The following is a 17,005-nucleotide window of genomic DNA, read 5'->3' as shown; positions in this document are numbered from 1 at the left end:
CCGAACGTTACCGATCCGGCTCGCACGCGGACGGGAGGAGGCGGGGACAGGCGAGTCCTTGCGCGTGCCCACAGAGGAAGCGGAAATGCGTGTGGATATTAAAGGCGTCGTCCCGCCTCCTCTTTGTCTCTTTCCGTCTCCGGCTGCCTTAGCGAGAGGAGGTGAGCGCGCGGCTCTCTGTCGACCGCGTGGTCGTATCGTTTTCCCGAGGCCCGGGGCCTCTGGCTTTGTCTGGCGTCTGTCGCCGCGCCCCTCGTGTCCTTGGCCGCCCCTCGACCCCGCCGCCGGAGCTCGCTGCGGCTTCTCACGTTCTGTCCCCCTGCGTCCCCCGCCTGAGCTCAGCCCACTGCGCGCTGCGGGGACCCCCGCCGGCGCGGTTTCCAGTCACGCCCCTGCCCCTGCCGCGCGGGTGGGGCCGCGAAGCCCGCCCCCTGCCCGCCGCGCCCCCTGACAGCCGACCCGCCGCTCTTCCCGCAGCCGCCGCCGCCATGTCGGCCCACCTGCAGTGGATGGTCGTGCGGAACTGCTCCAGCTTCCTGATCAAGAGGAACAAGCAGACCTACAGCACTGTGAGTGAGGCCCGCGCGCCGGCCCCGGGGGGGATGCGCGCCCCGCCGCGGTCGCCAGGCCGCTTCCCCGACTCATGGCCCCGCTGCGCCCTCCTCCTCAGGAGCCCAACAACCTGAAAGCCCGCAACTCGTTCCGCTACAACGGGCTGATTCACCGCAAGACCGTGGGCGTGGAGCCGGCGGCCGACGGCAAGGGCGTGGTGGTGGTCATGAAGCGCAGATCCGGTGAGCACCTGCGGGCCCCGTTCGGGTCCGGCCTCGGGCCGCACGGGGCGGCCGAGGGGCCGGGGTGGAGCATCAGCCGGGGGAGCCCTTGCGCCGGCTCAGGTGCGGGCAGCCGCCCCTGTCCAGCCGTGGGAGTCGTCCCCGGCTCTCACTGGTAAGGACCGTCGCGCCGGCCGTGGGCAGGTGGACCCCGGCCCGCTGTGTGCGTCCAGGAGCGGCCCTGGCCGTCCGGCCCCACTGGACGGGCTCTTGGTGTCTGAGAAGGCCGTGCCGACCCAGGAGCTTCCAGAGGCAGCTTCTGCTGAGTATGGCCTGCGTGGCCCCAGGGCCTTTGTTTTCTGCTGGGGTATGTCCTGGTCTCCGTTCGGGTGTGGAGCCCAGCCTCCTGCGCTGCATGGCGGGGTCGGTGGCATGGTGGCTCTGGATGGACTCCTGCCCACTCCGTGGGGGATACCTTCCCCATCAGCTCGCCAGTGAGCTCTTAGAGTTCTCATGCTCGGAGAGCCCCATTGTGCTGCTCTGGGCCCTGAGAGCTCGCTCGCCTCTCTTGGGTTGATGGGTGGCCTCCGCTGGGCTGTTGGGAGCCAGACTGACCTTGTCTTTGGTCTGGGGTTGGGCTCAGTCCAGGCTGGTGTTGGAAGTCACTGGTAAGGTGAAGGGTCTTTGCTTTTGGGTGAGCTGTTCCTTTTCTGCCGTTTGGGGGTACAGGATTCGCCAGGACCCCCTAGGTGGGGCGTACTTCACATCCTGAGTGAGGCCCACAGCTTTGCGCACAAGGAGGGGTGCTTTCGTCCTCATCCGGGGTCGGTAGGGTCCAGGCCCCACGTGTGCATGGCTGGGGGACTGCTTGCCGCAGGGCTCTTTCTCTCCCTGGCCTTACCGGACTCCTGGCTCTCCAGCACTCTGGCCAGGCCTCCCAGCTTGTGTCCGGTCCCTGCTCCAGATGGGGTAGCCTGGGCCCTGGAGGGTGGGCAGGAAGAGGCCAGAGCTGCAGTCTCCCGGGCAGCAAGTGTCTGGCCAGTGTGGGGCCCATGTCCCACGCTGGAGTGGAGCAGGCAGTGCCTCTGACTTGGACGAGAGTCCTTCCGTTGCTTCTGCTTTGCTCTCTGAGAAGTGACTAGAATCTCACGTCAGGGACACAGGACAGGACCCACCTCAGAGTGCAAGGCTGGGCGTGGATGGGGCTGGCTGCAGAGAGTGGCCTGCCCAGGCTCACAGCACTGGGGCGAGAGCGCACTGTCACACTCACCCCTGCTGTTATCCCCTTACCCCTACCCCCACCCCAGGCCAGCGGAAACCTGCCACCTCCTATGTGCGGACCACCATCAACAAGAACGCCAGGGCCACCCTCAGCAGTGTCCGGCACATGATCCGCAAGAACAAGTACCGCCCAGATCTGCGCATGGTGAGTGGGGGCCGTCTGTGGGCGGCTTGTGAGGAGGGCCTCTGCTGACGGCCGGACCCACGCTCGGGAATGGGGGCAGCGTGCTGAGCCTTCTCCCTGTCCCCAGGCTGCCATTCGCAGAGCCAGTGCCATCCTGCGTAGCCAGAAGCCTGTGATGGTGAAGAGGAAGCGGGCCCGCCCCACCAAGAGCTCCTGAGCCCCTGCCCCACCTCCAGAGCAATAAAGCAGTCAGCCTCCTCACCTGGGCCTCTCTCTGTGCTGTCCTGGCCTTGCCCCGTGTGTGTGTGCGCGCGCGCGCGCGCACGCGTGCGCCTGCGTGTCACCGTGTGCCCCCCCCATGTGCAGGTCCCGGTCAGGGCTGCTCTGTCCCAGCATTCTCGCCCCTGGGGATGGGGCGCGGTCTGGGTCCTTGCATTAGGGGTGACCCATGCACATGTGTGTGCATATTCAGCAGTCCGCTTCTGTTACGGTCCTCACGATCCCAGGCTCTTTGTGGACACGTGACCGTTTCGAGAAAGACCACTGAGAGCCCTTGTCTAAGGGCTAGGCATCCAGGCCAAGGGTCTGTGCCCCATGCAGTGTGTGCCATGGGGCCTGTCTGTGCCTGTGAAAGGATGTGCTGTGTGTGGGGCTTTGTCCTCTGGGATTGGGCTGTGGACCTGGCTGGGGGAGCGGGGAGTGGCCTGGAGATGGACGGAAGCAGGTCAGGGTTGCTTCCCTCCAGGGTTAAGAACTAGGTCCACCAGGAGAGAAGTGGACGGAGTTGTGGGGCAGGAGTGTACCCATGCTTCTTGGTTTGAAGTGGGAGCTGCTGGTCTTGGGCACAGATGCAGGTCTAGAGTCCTCACAGGTCCAGGCTGTTAAAACGGCCTGTTCCTGGGTAGGAACCTGGGTGCCACCTGTTTGTTTTCTGCTGGACGGAGAGTGTGAGTGCCTCATCTCCTCTGTGCTGTCTGGTCCCAGCCCTCCCCAGTGCCTCCAGGACCCCAGAGCAGTGCTGCTTTGGCCACTCCTCATTGCTGCCCCTTCCCTCCCCCCCACACCCCATCTACCCCAGACGACCCTTGTCTCTCATCCTTGGGGGCTAGAATAGGTTCTCTGGGTTTCCTGCTTGCTCACCCCTTTCCTGCCTCCCGGTGTTAAAACTGGTAATGGCTCATGGGTCATACCTCTCCACTGAGGACACTACTAGTGTGGCTCTGGGCATGGACCAGGACTTCTCTGTGCCTCTTGGTAGAAGTCCGTGGGTTAAAGGAAGCAAAGAGCTGAGCAGGGGCTGCGCATGGCAAGTGCCTGGTAGACTGTGTACTGTCTTCTAGAAGGTACACAGTTGCATGCGGTGACACGTGTGCATATGCACGCATATGTACTTAGACCATCTCATCCCAGATATCCCACATGCCCCACTTGACAGATGAAGTCACTAAGTCTGCTGTGGGCAAAGATTCTCCACTGCCCCTGCGTTGGCCTGTTTTCCTGCATACCTGCCATGTGCTAGCCAACATTCCATGGATTAAGGATCTGGCATTGAAAAGACCCCTCCCTGGTCCCTACTGTTCTGGAGACCATGTCCTGAGACAGTGACCTGCTCTCTGTCACCACACCAGATTTCTGTGGCCAAGGGCATCTGCCTCCAGAGGTCCTGTTTTGGGACAAGACCCTGCCTCCAAGGGCTGCCTTTGCTTGCCCAGACAGAGATTGGGATAGAGGAGGCCCTGCCTCCAGCTTTCCTTAGTCCACAGATGTGAACCTGACCTTTTTCCTGATAGAAACCTGTCTTGCTTGGACTCTTGGAGTAGCCTCTACTCTTGCCCCACTTGGGTCTGTTCTTGACCCAGATAAAGAGGCAGCCTTTTGGAACTAAGTCAAGTGGCTCTAAGTCTGCTGAGAACCCTCCCACGGTTCTCTGACTGGAAATGAGAAGCAGGCCCTTGGCCACGGCTGCCTAAGCTGGCCTCCACCCTACCAGGCGGTGTGCCTCAGAGCATCTGTACTTGCTGTTCCTCCCCCTGGAAGGTGCTTCCCACCTGCTAAATGTCACCTAAACCTGAGTTGTTTCCTGACCTGTCCGTTAGAAGTTGTAGCTTTTCCTCCATCTTGAGGTTATTTTTGTCCATAGAACTGATGGCCGTCTAATGCACATGCCCGTGCTGGTGAGCCACAGTGGGGTCCAGGGCCCCAGTGTTTGGATGGTGCTCGGTAGGTACTGGTTGTTGAAGAAATGTGTGAGGCTCATAGCTGTGAGCCCTCTGCTCATCCCCCTCGTGCTGTCTCTGTCTGCCCCAGAGTCCTCAGTCCACATGGAGTCCTGCTAGCTGCTGGCATCTTCAATAGAAGTACTTGAATCCTCCCACATGTGGCCTCTCCTGACCTCAGTGTCTGCGACTTGGGCTGTGGGTGTCATCGAGGGGGCTGGGCTGGGGAGGCAACACCAGGCATCTGGATGCCACTGGCCTGCTAGAACCAGAAGGGTGGGTGGAGGGAGCAGTTCTCCACTGAGTCCCCAGTGCTTGCGGACTCAAAGGCGTGGTGTCCTCTCCCCAGGCCTCAGCTTCCCATCTCCAAGTTCTCCAAGAGAACATGTTGAGGTGTGACTGGCATGGGGCTATCTATTCAAAGCTTTTTCTTACAAGTGACTGTGTGTTCACGTGGAAATTGGAAAACAGGGTAAAGGTGAGATAAAAAGTGAACCTCGGGGCATCTGGGTGGCATGAGATAGAGCGCTGTGTGGGGCTCTGTGCTGAGCATGAAGCCTGCTTTGGATTCCTCCCCCCCCCCCACCGCCCAGCCAGCCCCTCCAGCTGCATACTCAGAAGAAAAAACCCTCAAAAACCCAGACACATCACAGTAATAATGCTGAAAGACAAGGGAAAATCTGGAAAGCAGCAAGAGAAAGATGACTCACAGCAAGGGAACCCCAAGACCAACACTGACTTCCCAGCAGACAGTGCAGTCAGGAGGACTGGTACGGAGAGACCACCCCACCCCCTCAGCTCCGACCACACAGACCACATGGGGACCAGTTTAGCAACATCTGTACAAACGACAGATGAATATACCCTTTGGCACAGTACCGTCACTGCTGAGATTTGCTCTAAAGATCTGTTCCCTTGTGGGCCACATGGCCCACGTCTAAAGGTTATTCATTGCAGTGTTGTTGGTCAATGCCAACAGGACATGCTATAGAAATCGGGGCACGTGTGTATGATGGGGTGCTCAGCGGCGAAGAGCAGGGAGGTGCTGCTGTGCGCAGACTTCCAAGACTTTCGGGGCAACCAACCCGCAAGGAGCGGGGGTGCCCGGGGGGCTCCGTTGCTTCAGTCGGTTTAGCATCTGGCGCAATTTCGGCTCAGGTCTTGGGGTGGTGAGACTGAGCCCTGCATCCAGATTCGCGCTTGGTGCGGACTTCTGCTTGGGATTCTCTCTCACCCTCTGCACACTACCCCCACAACAGATAAAATCTTAAAGAAAAAGCAAGGAGCAGCAAGCTGCGTACAAGACACTGTGTGCCATGCGAAAATAAAAGGGAGTGGGCTTAATAGAATACATATTTAAATTTGATCGCGCTCCTGTGGAACTTCTTTGGAAAAATATACATGAACCTAGTAACAGTGTTTGTCCGTGGTGAAGGGAACCGGGTCTCGGAGAGACAGGAACGAGAGGGAGCTGTTTCTTTGTAGAAACTTTTTTTTTTTTTTTTTTTTTAAGATTTTATTTATTTATTTGGCAGAGAGATCCCTGTTGAGCAGAGAGTCTGATGCAGGGCTCCATCCTGAGATCAAGCCTGAGACCCTGGGATCATGACTTGAGCTGAAAGCAGAGGCTTTAACCCACTGAGCCACCTAGGTGCCCCTTTTTTTTTTTTTTTTTTTTTTAAGATTTTGTTTATTTATTTGAGAGAGAGCAAGCAGGGGGAGGGGCAGAAGGAGAGGGAGAGCAAGCTTCCTGCTGTGCAGGGAGCCCAACGCAGGGCTTGATCCCAGGACCTGAAGGTCGTGACCTGGGCCAAAGGCAGATGCTTAACATACTGAACCACCAAGGTGCTTCCCTTTGTAGAAACCTTTACCTAAAAAAAAATATTAAGAATTTGCTTTTTGAAGGAGTTACATTCACGAGGTATCCTAAGCTCTCCTTCTTTGAGGCAATTAGTATTCCTGGTTCCAGTGCGCTCTTCCAGAAGCATTAAAATCACATGCAAGCAAGTAACACATATCCTATTTTATTTTATGTTTTATTTATTTGTCAGAGAGAGAGGGAGTGAGAGAGCATGCACAAGCAGGGGGAGCAAGAGAGGGAGAAGCAGGCTCCTGGCTGAGCAAGGAGCCTGATGCGGGGTTTGATCGCAGGACCCTAGAATCATGACCTGAGCGGAAGGCAGATACTTAACGGACTGAGTCATCCAAGCTTCCCAACGTATATCCTATTTTTTTTTTTTTTTGAAAGACATATTTATTTATTTGACAGAGAGAACACAAGTAGGCAAAGTGGCAGGCAGAGGGAGAGGGAGAAGCAGGCTTTCCACCTAGCAGGGAGCCCGATATGGGGCTTGATCCCAGGACCTTGGGATCATGACCTGAGCAGAAGGCAGCCACTAAGTCAACTGAGGCACCTAGGGGCCCAACATATATCCTATTTTATTATTTTAAAAGATTTTATTTATTTGACAGAGAGAGAGAAATCACAAGTAGGCAGAGAAGCAGGCAGAGCGGGAGGGAGAAGCACAAGAGAAGGGGAAGCAGGCTCCTAAGCAGAGAGCCTGATTCGGGGCTCAATCCCAGGACCCCGGGATCATGACCTAAGCTGAAGGCTTAACCCACTGAGCCACCCAGGCGCCCCTGGTATCCTATTTTAAACAAAAATTTTGGGATGCCTCCCCCAACTTGTGCCGTCTCTCTCTCTCTCTCTGACAAATAAAATCTCTTTTAAGATTTTCTTTATTATTTATTTAACAGAGAGAGACAGTGAGAGAGGAAACACAAGCAAGAGAGGAGGGAGAGGGAGAAGCAGAAATCCCAACTGAGCAAGGAACCCAATGTGGAACCCTGAGACCATGACCTGAGCCCAAGGCAGACGCTTAACAACGGAGCAACCCAGGTGCCCCAGATAAATAAAATATTTAAAAATATAAACAAAAATAAAAAAAATTAACATGGGGCACCTGGGTGGTTCAGTCAGTTAAGCATCCAACTTTTGGTTTGGTCTCAGGACATGGTCTCACGAATTGTGGGGCTGTGCGCCCCCATGGGGCTCCACGCTCAGTGGGGAGTCTGCTTGAGGATTCTTTCTCCCTCTGGCCCTCCCCCACTCACACTTTCTCTCAAATAAAATAAATGTATTTTTAAAATTAACAGAAATGGTAGCATGTCGTATGCACTGTTTGCATGCTGCTTTTTGTTCACTTACTCTAGTTTGGAGACCAGCCCGTACTCACACATAATGAGTTTCTTCAGATTTTAAAAATTCTGCAATACAGGGGTGCCTGGCTGGCTGGCTTGGTGGAGCGTGCAAGTCTTGATCTCAGGATTGAGTTCAAACCTTGTGCTGGGTGTAGAGGTCACTTAAAAATAAAAATCGTTAAAAAGGGGTGCCTGGGTGACTCAGTTGGTTAAGCATCTGCCTTCGGCTCAAGTCATGATCCTCGAGTCCTGGCTCTGTGCTCAGCAGGAAGTCTGCTTCTCCCCCTCCCTCTGCTCCTTTCCCCTGTCTGTGCTCCCTCGCTCTCTCAAATAAACAAATAAATAATCTTTTAAAAAATTAACACATACTACTACTTGTTTTGGGGTACAAGTCTATGATTCAACAGTCTTAAACAACATAGCACATATCCTCCCCAGTGTCCATCACCCAGCCACCCCATCCCTCCCACCCACCTCCACTCCAGCAACCCTCAGTTTGTTTCCAGAGATTGAGTCTCTTATGGTTTGTCTCCCTCTCTGGTTTTGTCTTATTTCATTTTTCCCTCCCTTCCCCTATGATCCTCTGTTTTGTTTCTCAAATTCCTCTTATCAGAGAGATTATATGATAATTGTCTTTCTCTGATTGACTTCTTTCACTTAGCATGATATCCTCCAGTTCCATCCACATCGTTGCAAATGGCAAGATTTGGGGGGTTTTTGATGGCTGCATAGTATTCCATTGTATATATATACACCACATATTCCTTATCCAATAAATAAATATATGTATATATATGGAAAAATACAGTATATATACAGAAAATAATTATAAAGCAAGCTCCACCCAATAGACAGGCCTACCAAGTCCTCAGAAGCCCTCCTGGGTTCCTCGTGGGCTTAAGGTCACCAGAATCCCCAGCTTTACAGAAACAATCTTTTTTTTTTTTAAGATTTTTTATTTATTTATTTGTCAGAGAGAGAGCGAGCGAGAGCAAGCACAGGCAGACAGAGTGGAAGGCAGAGTCAGAGGGAGAAGCAGGCTCCCCGCGGAGCAAGGAGCCCGATGTGGGACTCGATCCCAGGACGCTGGGATCATGACCTGAGCCGAAGGCAGCTCCTTAACCAACTGAGCCACCCAGGAGTCCCTACAGAAACAATCTTGCTTGTACAGTTCTATCACCTATTTACCTGTTCAGCTGTATCACTTATTTTACTTATTTTTGCCTGCTTTGGAATCGTGCTCGAAGGCATCCGAATTGGGGGAATCTTGCATGACTTGCTGGTTTGAGTGATTGTGACATCTGTCATTTCTTCCTGCTGCTAGAAGCAACAGTAGTTCCATTTTCTTGTTCTGGGCATCGTTTCCTGAATGTATGACCACGTGTACACTGCCTGTGATTAGGACAAATGGTGAAAGCCTGCACCGTATGTACAACGATGCCGGGGAAGGGCTCTGGCTTACACTGTTTTCTCAACTGCTTGTGAGGAGTGTCTTCTCGTGCTTGGCAGTCCCGTGGATTTCTTTTTCTTTTTATTTATTTATTTGACAGAGATCACAAGCAGGCAGAGAGGCAGGCAGAGAGAGAGGAAGGGAAGCAGGCTCTCTGCTGAGCAGAGAGCCCGATGAGGAGCTCAATCCCAGGACCCTGAGATCATGACCCGAGCCGAAGGCAGCGGCTTACCCCACTGAGCCACCCAGGCACCCCCCGTGGATTTCCTCTTCTGCGAAGTGTTGAAAGGGCTTTTGCCAACTCTTGTGTTTTCTTATTGATTTGTAAGGACTCTTTATATACTTTGATTAGTCTGTTTTGGTTCTGTGTCTTGCAAGTATCTTCTGTCCCCCTGACTTCTCTTCCCTTCTCTAGAGAAACAAGCAGACTTTAAAGTATCTAATAAGCGTCATGGATATAGTTTACACAAAAACACACCTTTTTCGAGTTGGAGCTTTGACAAATTCATGCAGCCATTTGACCAAGAGTATGCTTCTCACCCCAGAACGCTCCCCAGGTCTTCCCCAATCCCTGGCGGCCAAGGCCCTGCTTTCAGCCCCTGGTGCCTGGTGTGAGGCTTCATCTATGGGGCATCGGGTATCTGGCAGACGGTGTAGACGGCTTCACTGCTGAGTGGTGTTCCCTGCTAGGAACTGTTTTTTTTTTAAAGATTTTATTTGACAGAGATTACAAGTAGGCAGAGAGAGAGAGGAGGAAGCAGACTCCCTGCCGATCCCAGGACCCTGAGATCATGACCTGAGCCAAAGGCAGCGGCTTAACCCACTGAGCCACCCAGGCGCCCCTAGGAACTGTTTTACTCCTCACCTCTCGAGCATTTGGGTGGTTTCCACTTTTTGTCTATTACTAAGGAAATAACCATGATAGCTCACATACGAGTCTTCACGCAGACAGGTTTTCCCTGAGCCAATTTAAAGCCTCTGTTCCTTCATTGATTTCTGCCAAGACCCGCTCTGCTCTGCGGCCTGGGCAGGCCTTGTTGGCTGCTCCTGGCTTCATAAGTGCTGCTCTGGCTTTGCAGCCTTCACTTCTGGCCCTGACAGATGTCTGCGACCAACAGGAGCCACCAGCCTGCAGTCAAGCGGGATGGGACAGCAATGGCAGCCTGCTGTGTCCACGAAGCTAACTTGCTGCCTATCTCCTGACCCTCCCCTGGAGAGTGTGTGTGTGTGTGGGGAGGAACAGAACCTGTCCCCGTGGCAGATTGGTTTCTGTGATTAGGTCACTTGGGTTTAAACAGGAGCACCCGGGCGGCCTCACCCAATGCACTGAACCTCCGAAGGACCCGGCCCTTTAGTGGACACCTGAGGCTGAGAGGGGTGGGGAAAGGGGCCCAAGGGGAATAACCCAGGAAGCTGAAGAGTGGAGGACAGCCTCCAACAGCCAGAGGGCCTGAGACCTGTCAGCTTGAAGAGCTAGGGATGCAGACTGGAAGGGGACGTCACTTATGAAGCCAGGAGCAGCCAACAAGGCCTGCCCAGGCCGCAGAGCAGCGGAGGGGGATGCAGGATGCACAAGTACACGTGGAACGTGCTCTGTCACCCTGAGCTGGGCCCACACCGGTCACCTGGCTGTCCCAGGCAGGAACCCTGCCAAGCCACACACCTACTTCAGAAAAGAATAAGGGCAAGCGTGATGGGAGTACGGGCCCAGCTTCCGGGCTCTCAGCAGGGACATGGGGCTCCCTCCTCCCTTGGCACGCCCCCACGGCAGCCCTGCACACACACTTTGAGGCCCGGGGGACCAGAGGCAGCGGTCCTGGGGTGTCTGTGAGGCAGAGCAGCTGCTTTTCCAACTTTATTTAGAAAAACAAATCCAGGTCCCATTGCCCCACACCCTCCCCCACCCCAGCCATAATTTAAATAACTTAGAGACAGCGTTGGGGGTTGGGGTCTGGGGAGGGGGTAGAGCTGGGAGAAAAACCCACTACAGTCGCCGCAGGGCCCGTTTCTTGTCCGTCTTCTTCTTGGCTGCCAGCTTCCTATCCCGCTCACCAGCATGCTTCTTGGCCATGGGACCATCGGCCCCTCCTGGGCCCCCGGGGGCCATGGGGTCAGTGGAGGGGGCGGCACCCCCACTGGCCAGGGCCCTGCCAGCCTCGGTGCTCCCGCTGCTGGGCCCGCCAGCGCCCCCGTGGATCTCCGTGAGCAGGCGGGCGCGGGCGGCGTACTCCTCGTAGTTCTCCAAGAGCAGGCGGCCTGCCTCCTCGTTGAGGGCGGACTCAGGGTTTGGGTGGATCAGCAGGCACTTGATGGTCTGTGGGGAGAGGGCCAAGGTCAGGGCTAGGCCACCCACGGTCCTCCAAGTCTCCAGAGTTCGGCCGCTGCCTGTTCCCTGCTCTCAACACCACCTCCCAAGCAGACTCTGGCCCTGCTCACACTGGTGTCCTCACCTTTGCTCAGTGTCTCCTGCACAGGCCCACGGGGGGACAGGTACTTGAGGAGCACCCAGAGGGAGGTCCAGGGTGAGAACCAGCCCAATACGCCTTCTTGAGCCCCTTTAACGAGGGGCGAGCTGAAGCCGAAAGTGCACAGACTCTGTGCAGGTTCAGTGGGCAGCCCTGCAGGCCTGAGTTGGGTCTGGCTGGACCAGTGGCGGCCCCCGCACTGTGGTGTCTATCCTACCTCCACGTTCAGGCACAGTGACAGGGAGCCTGCAATGCCCAACACATGCCTGGCCTCCATCAGGCGACAAGACCCTTCTGGCCTGCAAATGAGGCCCGTAAGAGCTGCTCCCTGGCTGCTGAGACACACAGCGCACCTGGTCTGGCACCCGTCACTGACGCTCATCAGGGACCCCTGACCCTGCCGCTCCCGCAGTGGGCCCACACTGCAGCTCCTCGGGATCACTGGGGACACAGTCACTCTGTGAGCTCATTTCCAGGGTCCCTGGTAGCTGTGGCTGACACTCCCGGGAGAGGAGGAGGATGTTTACTTTGTAACTCCATCTTCCCCGTGTGCCCTAAAGGAAACTCCATGTTTCCTCATCCCCCGACCATCTGCCCCAGGGCTTGTCAGCAATTCCATTAAAAAATTCCTTTTTTTTTTTTTAAAGTAAGTTCTATGCCCAACACAGGGTTTGAACTCAGGCCAAGATCAAGAGTCCCTGCTCTTTTGGTGGAGCCGGCAGGGGACCTAACTGCTTTAGCGCCTGTGTCCTGCTGGCTCAGGGTGCTGTGGGGGCCATCAGGCAGACCCCTGCTCTGCCCCACTAGAAATGACAAAGACAAGACAAAACGCCCCCGCGGGGCACATCGCTGCTGGCGGACAACAGGCAGCTCACTGAAATACTCAAGAACCACAGTGGTGACAACTAACGGACTGCACACCTGAGAATGCTGGATTTGACGATACCGCAAACTCTGCTCAGGAGGGAAACCAGCTCCGTAACTGCATACTGACTTGTCCCATCAGGAAAGCGTCTAAGACACAGGCCCACAGATGGCCCTACAGCAGACACGCCCCATGTACTACGCTGCCTGGACAGCTGCACTTAGGTGTCCTGGCTCAAACACTGCCGACGCTTCCAGAATTTTCCAGCTGGACCTGGAGTTTTACACGGAAGATCCCAACTCCTTCAGGGTTGATTTTCAAACAGACACCATGCACCATGGCTCAGACATCAGTGGGACATCCGGAGGGAGGCCCCTGGGCCACCCCAGAACTCACCAGCAGCACGTGCCGGATGCCCAGCTCAGCCGTCCAGTCCCTCTTGAGCACGTTGACACAGATCTCACCGTTGGCGCCCACGTTGGGGTGGAAAATCTTGGTCAGGAAGTAGCCCTTGGGTGGGGAGGCAGGAAAGTCCTTCCCCAGCAGGAGTTTCATACGGAACAGGCCTCCGGCATAAGGGGTCCCCTCTGGAGTGAGGGAGAAGGGGCTTGATCAGGAAGCTCGGACTCTCTAGCACCACCACTCCGGGGCATCCCTGACAGGGGTGGGTGGGGGGGGCAGGTTCCCAGCAGACCCAACAGCAACCCCGAATGCCTATCTCTCAAGTGTCTCAGTCACACACCCTTCCCAAGAAGGGCAGACACTTCCCGTGAGCACTTGTCTTTCTGGAAAACCATCTACTTGGTAGGAAAGCCCGCAGAGATGAAGGGACTGTTCTGTCACCTCCAGTCTTTCCATCTGCCCAATCAGTGAATGGTTCTCATCCCCCAACTTGCTCATGTCACAGAAAAAGTGGGAGTGGTTCTGGACCCTGTTGTTCCTCATGCCTAGGTCACCAGATCCCTCTGTGGTAGCTTGGGCAGCTGACCTCCTGGTCCCCTCCTGAATTTGACCCCACCTTCTAGTCCGGCCAAGCCACTTCACCTCTCACCCAACTCCAGTGGTCCGTGGTCTCCTGGCCACCCTTTCCCCATGAGCTCAACACTGCAGCCTTCACATCTGCTTGAAACCCACCAATGGCTTCCTTTCCAAACTCCTTCCAGGATCCTACAAGCCCTAAAAGCTTCCTCGGTCTCTTCTTCCTGCTTCTACCAAGTATCCAGGTCGCCTGCCTCAGGACTCGGCCTATCGGGGAGCACGGACACCCTCACCACTGTCCCACTCCCGACCAGCTTGGACCTTCTCAGCTTACTTTGTAGAAACAGCTCACTACATCACTACACATGTGATCACTTGTTATTACTGTTCCCTCCTGAGACACTGGGTCTGGCTGGTTCCCTGTCCTGGGAACCCCAGGCACAGCAGCAAGGAGTTGGGTCTATGGTCATCGGGCCCACCCTTCAGAGAACCCCATCTGATGAACCTAGTAAGGCACCCCTTAAATGCTCTCTCAGGGATCAGGGTTTTCTCACTACCTGCTGGAAAAATATCCCCAATGATTTGTTACTTATGGAGTCCTGCCTACAAACCGTGAGCCCCAAGAGGTGTCTCTGTGCAGTCCCCAGCACCTGGCAGAGCCCAACTCTTAACAGGGGCTTCCTGTTCTTGTACCAGTTCTGCTTTTTGGTGTTCGTTTGCATTTCTGATTCCACGTATAGATGAAACCATAAGCTGTTTGTCTTGTACTGAAGGAGAGAATGCTACAAGCACACTCCTCCTCCTCTCAATCCCACACTCACCAGGGCCCTCGATGGTGACCTGCAGGTCAGTGAGGTCTTCCTCATTGGGAAAGACCTTGATGCCATCAGGCGGGTCAGCAGTCAGCGTTGTCACCTCCTTATACACCAGGCGAATGATGTGGGGGGGCAGGTTCTCCACATTGGAGTTCTGGACACAGAGAAGAGGGTGAGTAGCTGGCGGAGTCGGGGCCTCCTGCAGTATCTAAGGATGCAGTGGCCACCCTGGTGTTGACCTGCCGTCCCAGATCCCCCACCCGGTAGGCTTCAGATGGCCATCCCAAGCTGACCTCCCACTAGACATGGGGGCGGTTTTCGAGGGGCTTGTGGATGGGTCCACCTTCGCCAGAAGCATCCAAAGCTCGCTCATAGTCCAGCATGGTACCCCATAGTTCCGGGTACGCCCGAGGCCTACCCTGGTCCCCCCATCCCTACCTAACCTTGATGAAACCCTCTTTGAAACCCTAGCTCGGGGCTGGAGACGGAGGCGTTGCGTCCTTGGTTCCAGATCACCCACGGGCGAGCCACAAAGCCCCTGAGCCCTCCCCGGGACTCAGTCGGGCCTTCCCCTCCGGAGAACCTGCGGGGCGCCCAGGCTCCGCTCCTGCCCCGCCTCCAGGAAGGCCCGTCAGCCCATTCCAGGCCCGGGACCCCAGGCGGGCCCCCCCACTCCGCCCGGCCGTCCGCGAGAGGCTCCTGAGACCCCGCCTCCTCCTCTAGTGGGGCCCCTCGGCCGCCCCTCCCAAGCCTGGCCTCCGCGCTCACCATGACTGTGGCCGGCCGGGGGCGGGTCCCCCCGGCCCCCTTCCTGCGCTCTCCGGGCCACCGGCTGGGGCGGGGGGCCCAACTGCTGCCGCTGCGGCCCTGGAGAGGCCCCGGCGGCCCCGCTCCACTCCCCGCTGCCTCCGACGGCCGCCGCGCAGCGCGCCTAGAACTCCTCCCGCCCCGAGTGCCCGGCCGCACTGAGCCGGTCGCGCGCGCACTGCCGCCCTTTTATAGCCACCCGTAGGCCACACCCCCCCGCGGCTCCGGAGCGCCGCGCCTTGACCCGTGACGTCACCGCGCACGGTCCTCGGCGTTCGAGGAGCTCGCTCTCTTCCCGTAAGCTGCGGGAAGAAGCCGGAGAAGTTGGGGACGGGGGCGCGCGGCGGGTTGGCCAATGGGGACAGGCGAGGGTCGTAATGGGGTCCCTGGAGAGTGGAGGCGCTGAGAAGGGAGGGGAGAGAGGGAAAAGACGCGAGGGGTAACGCGACCGCTAATTGGCCCGTTTGAACGAGACGCCGCCTCTGCCCGGCGTACGCGCGCGTGCCCCGACGCCCAGGAACTCGCGCACGCGACTAACGGTCGGCCGCGGAGCAGGGGCAGGGCCAGGATGGGCGGGACTCGGGGGGGTTTAAACGGATGATGGAAGGATGACTGGCCAATAGGAAGGCGCCATCGTAGATTGGCGTCAAGAGGCTCCTGGGCGCCAGCTCTTGGCAGAGAAGGCGGTGTCAGGGGGGCGGGGACGAATGGAGTGGAACCAATGGGGGCTTGCCTAGTGCGGGCCTAGCCCCTCGCAGCCAACGAAATTCGTCGGTTTTGTATATGCAAAGACCGTGAGCGCGGCCCCCGCGCCCGCTCTCCCGCCTGCGGTGGGGGTGGGCGCTGGAAGTCGGCTGCATTTTTCTGTGAGGCGCCATTTTGTGCGGGCAGAGTCCCGTGACCCGTGTCGTGCGTCGCGCGGTGCGAAGAGGCAGGCCGCACGCCCTGAGGGCTTGGCCGCCTGTGGCCTGGCAGCCTGTCCCGGCGTCGGTCACGCCGTCGGGCTTCTCTCTCCCCACGTGGAAGGTGGACGCTAGGGTCCCTGGCGATGCGCGGGAGAGAGGTCGAGGCACGGTCCTGTGTGCGACGGGGCCTGCAGTTCGCGGGTGCAGGGCACTCTGCCCAGGGGAGTGCGCAGACACTGAAGGAAGGGAAGGGAGCTCGGCTGCCTCACGCAGCCCCCGCCCCAGCCCCCACACCCCGGCAGGGACAAGGCCGAGGGGGCAAGCCAGGCCCTGCCACGAGAGCGCGTGCAAACGACGGCGCTGAGCACGCCCGCGGCCCGACTGCGCCCTCGGGGTGCCTGGTGGCGGTCGCGCCCCGTGCTTGCAGCAGCCCGTGTGCGGACCGCGGGGGGACCGGGCTTGGGACTGTGGCGCTGGGGCTGCGCACGCGGGTGCTTGCAGGCTGAGCAGAGCAGAAGGCGCGGAGGCCTGCGGCCCGCACTGCTAACCAGGGGCAGCCAGGCCAGACAGCAGGACTGCGGTCGACGGAAGAAGGGTGCCTCGGCCGGGGGGGCGGAAAGGGGCGGTGGGGACCTGGAGCTGCGGGGAGAGCGTGCAGAGAGGGACAGCAGGTACCTCGTCCCCGTCAGGCAGCTGGCAAGGCTGGGTCAGTGAGCTTGGCGGTGGAGGACGCCCGGGGGAGAGGCAGGGAGGTCCCAAGTCCAGGCCGAAGAAGGCACGGTGTTCTTTCCTTCAGTCTGGGCAGGAGCAGAGAGAGAGGTGGAGATGCCGGTGCAGCCGCAGGTGTGTGCCCCTGGGGGTTGGGAGAGGGGATGGGCGTCTGTGCCGGTCAGCCAGACCTGGTGTGGGGGCGCAGGAAGGGGCCGCCTGTGCCCTGATCAGTCACCTTAAATGGGGGTCAGCGACCTAACCTAGGACTCGGTGCTGCTGCAGCCCCGGGGGCCTCACCAGTGCACAGACCAAGGCCGGGGGCGGGGGCTATGTTCCAGTCCTGCTTGGTTTACAGAGGCGGGTGGTGCCTGAGTGACTCCTCCGGTAGGTGGCTGTTTACAGACGCCTGGAGTT

At 57.5% G+C, this 17,005-nt stretch overlaps 2 protein-coding genes across 2 annotated transcripts; one reads left to right on the top strand and one right to left on the bottom strand.

Moving 5' to 3' along the window:
* The first annotated feature begins 9 nt into the window (after nt 1-9).
* RPL28 (ribosomal protein L28) lies at nt 10-2,439 on the top strand. The gene is made up of 5 exons (XM_004777012.3): nt 10-161; nt 478-569; nt 671-794; nt 2,081-2,199; nt 2,306-2,439. The coding sequence occupies exons 1-5, from the start codon at nt 86-88 to the stop codon at nt 2,393-2,395; spliced, it is 501 nt and encodes a 166-aa protein (XP_004777069.2). The 5' UTR covers nt 10-85; the 3' UTR covers nt 2,396-2,439.
* Nucleotides 2,440-10,887: 8,448 nt separating this feature from the next.
* On the bottom strand, nt 10,888-15,150 carry UBE2S (ubiquitin conjugating enzyme E2 S). Its single transcript, XM_004777011.3, has 4 exons — nt 14,937-15,150; nt 14,175-14,322; nt 12,772-12,962; nt 10,888-11,359 (listed from the first exon to the last, which is right to left on the bottom strand). Exons 1-4 carry the CDS (start codon nt 14,937-14,939, stop codon nt 11,030-11,032), a joined length of 672 nt encoding a protein of 223 aa, XP_004777068.1. The 5' UTR covers nt 14,940-15,150; the 3' UTR covers nt 10,888-11,029.
* Nucleotides 15,151-17,005: the final 1,855 nt, after the last annotated feature.

Source organism: Mustela putorius, unplaced genomic scaffold (genome assembly GCF_011764305.1).
Source record: "Mustela putorius furo isolate JIRA1106 unplaced genomic scaffold, ASM1176430v1.1 tig00000196_pilon_pilon_pilon, whole genome shotgun sequence".
In the NCBI taxonomy this organism is placed as follows: domain Eukaryota; kingdom Metazoa; phylum Chordata; class Mammalia; order Carnivora; family Mustelidae; genus Mustela; species Mustela putorius.
This window is presented reverse-complemented; position numbering and strand designations above follow the sequence as displayed.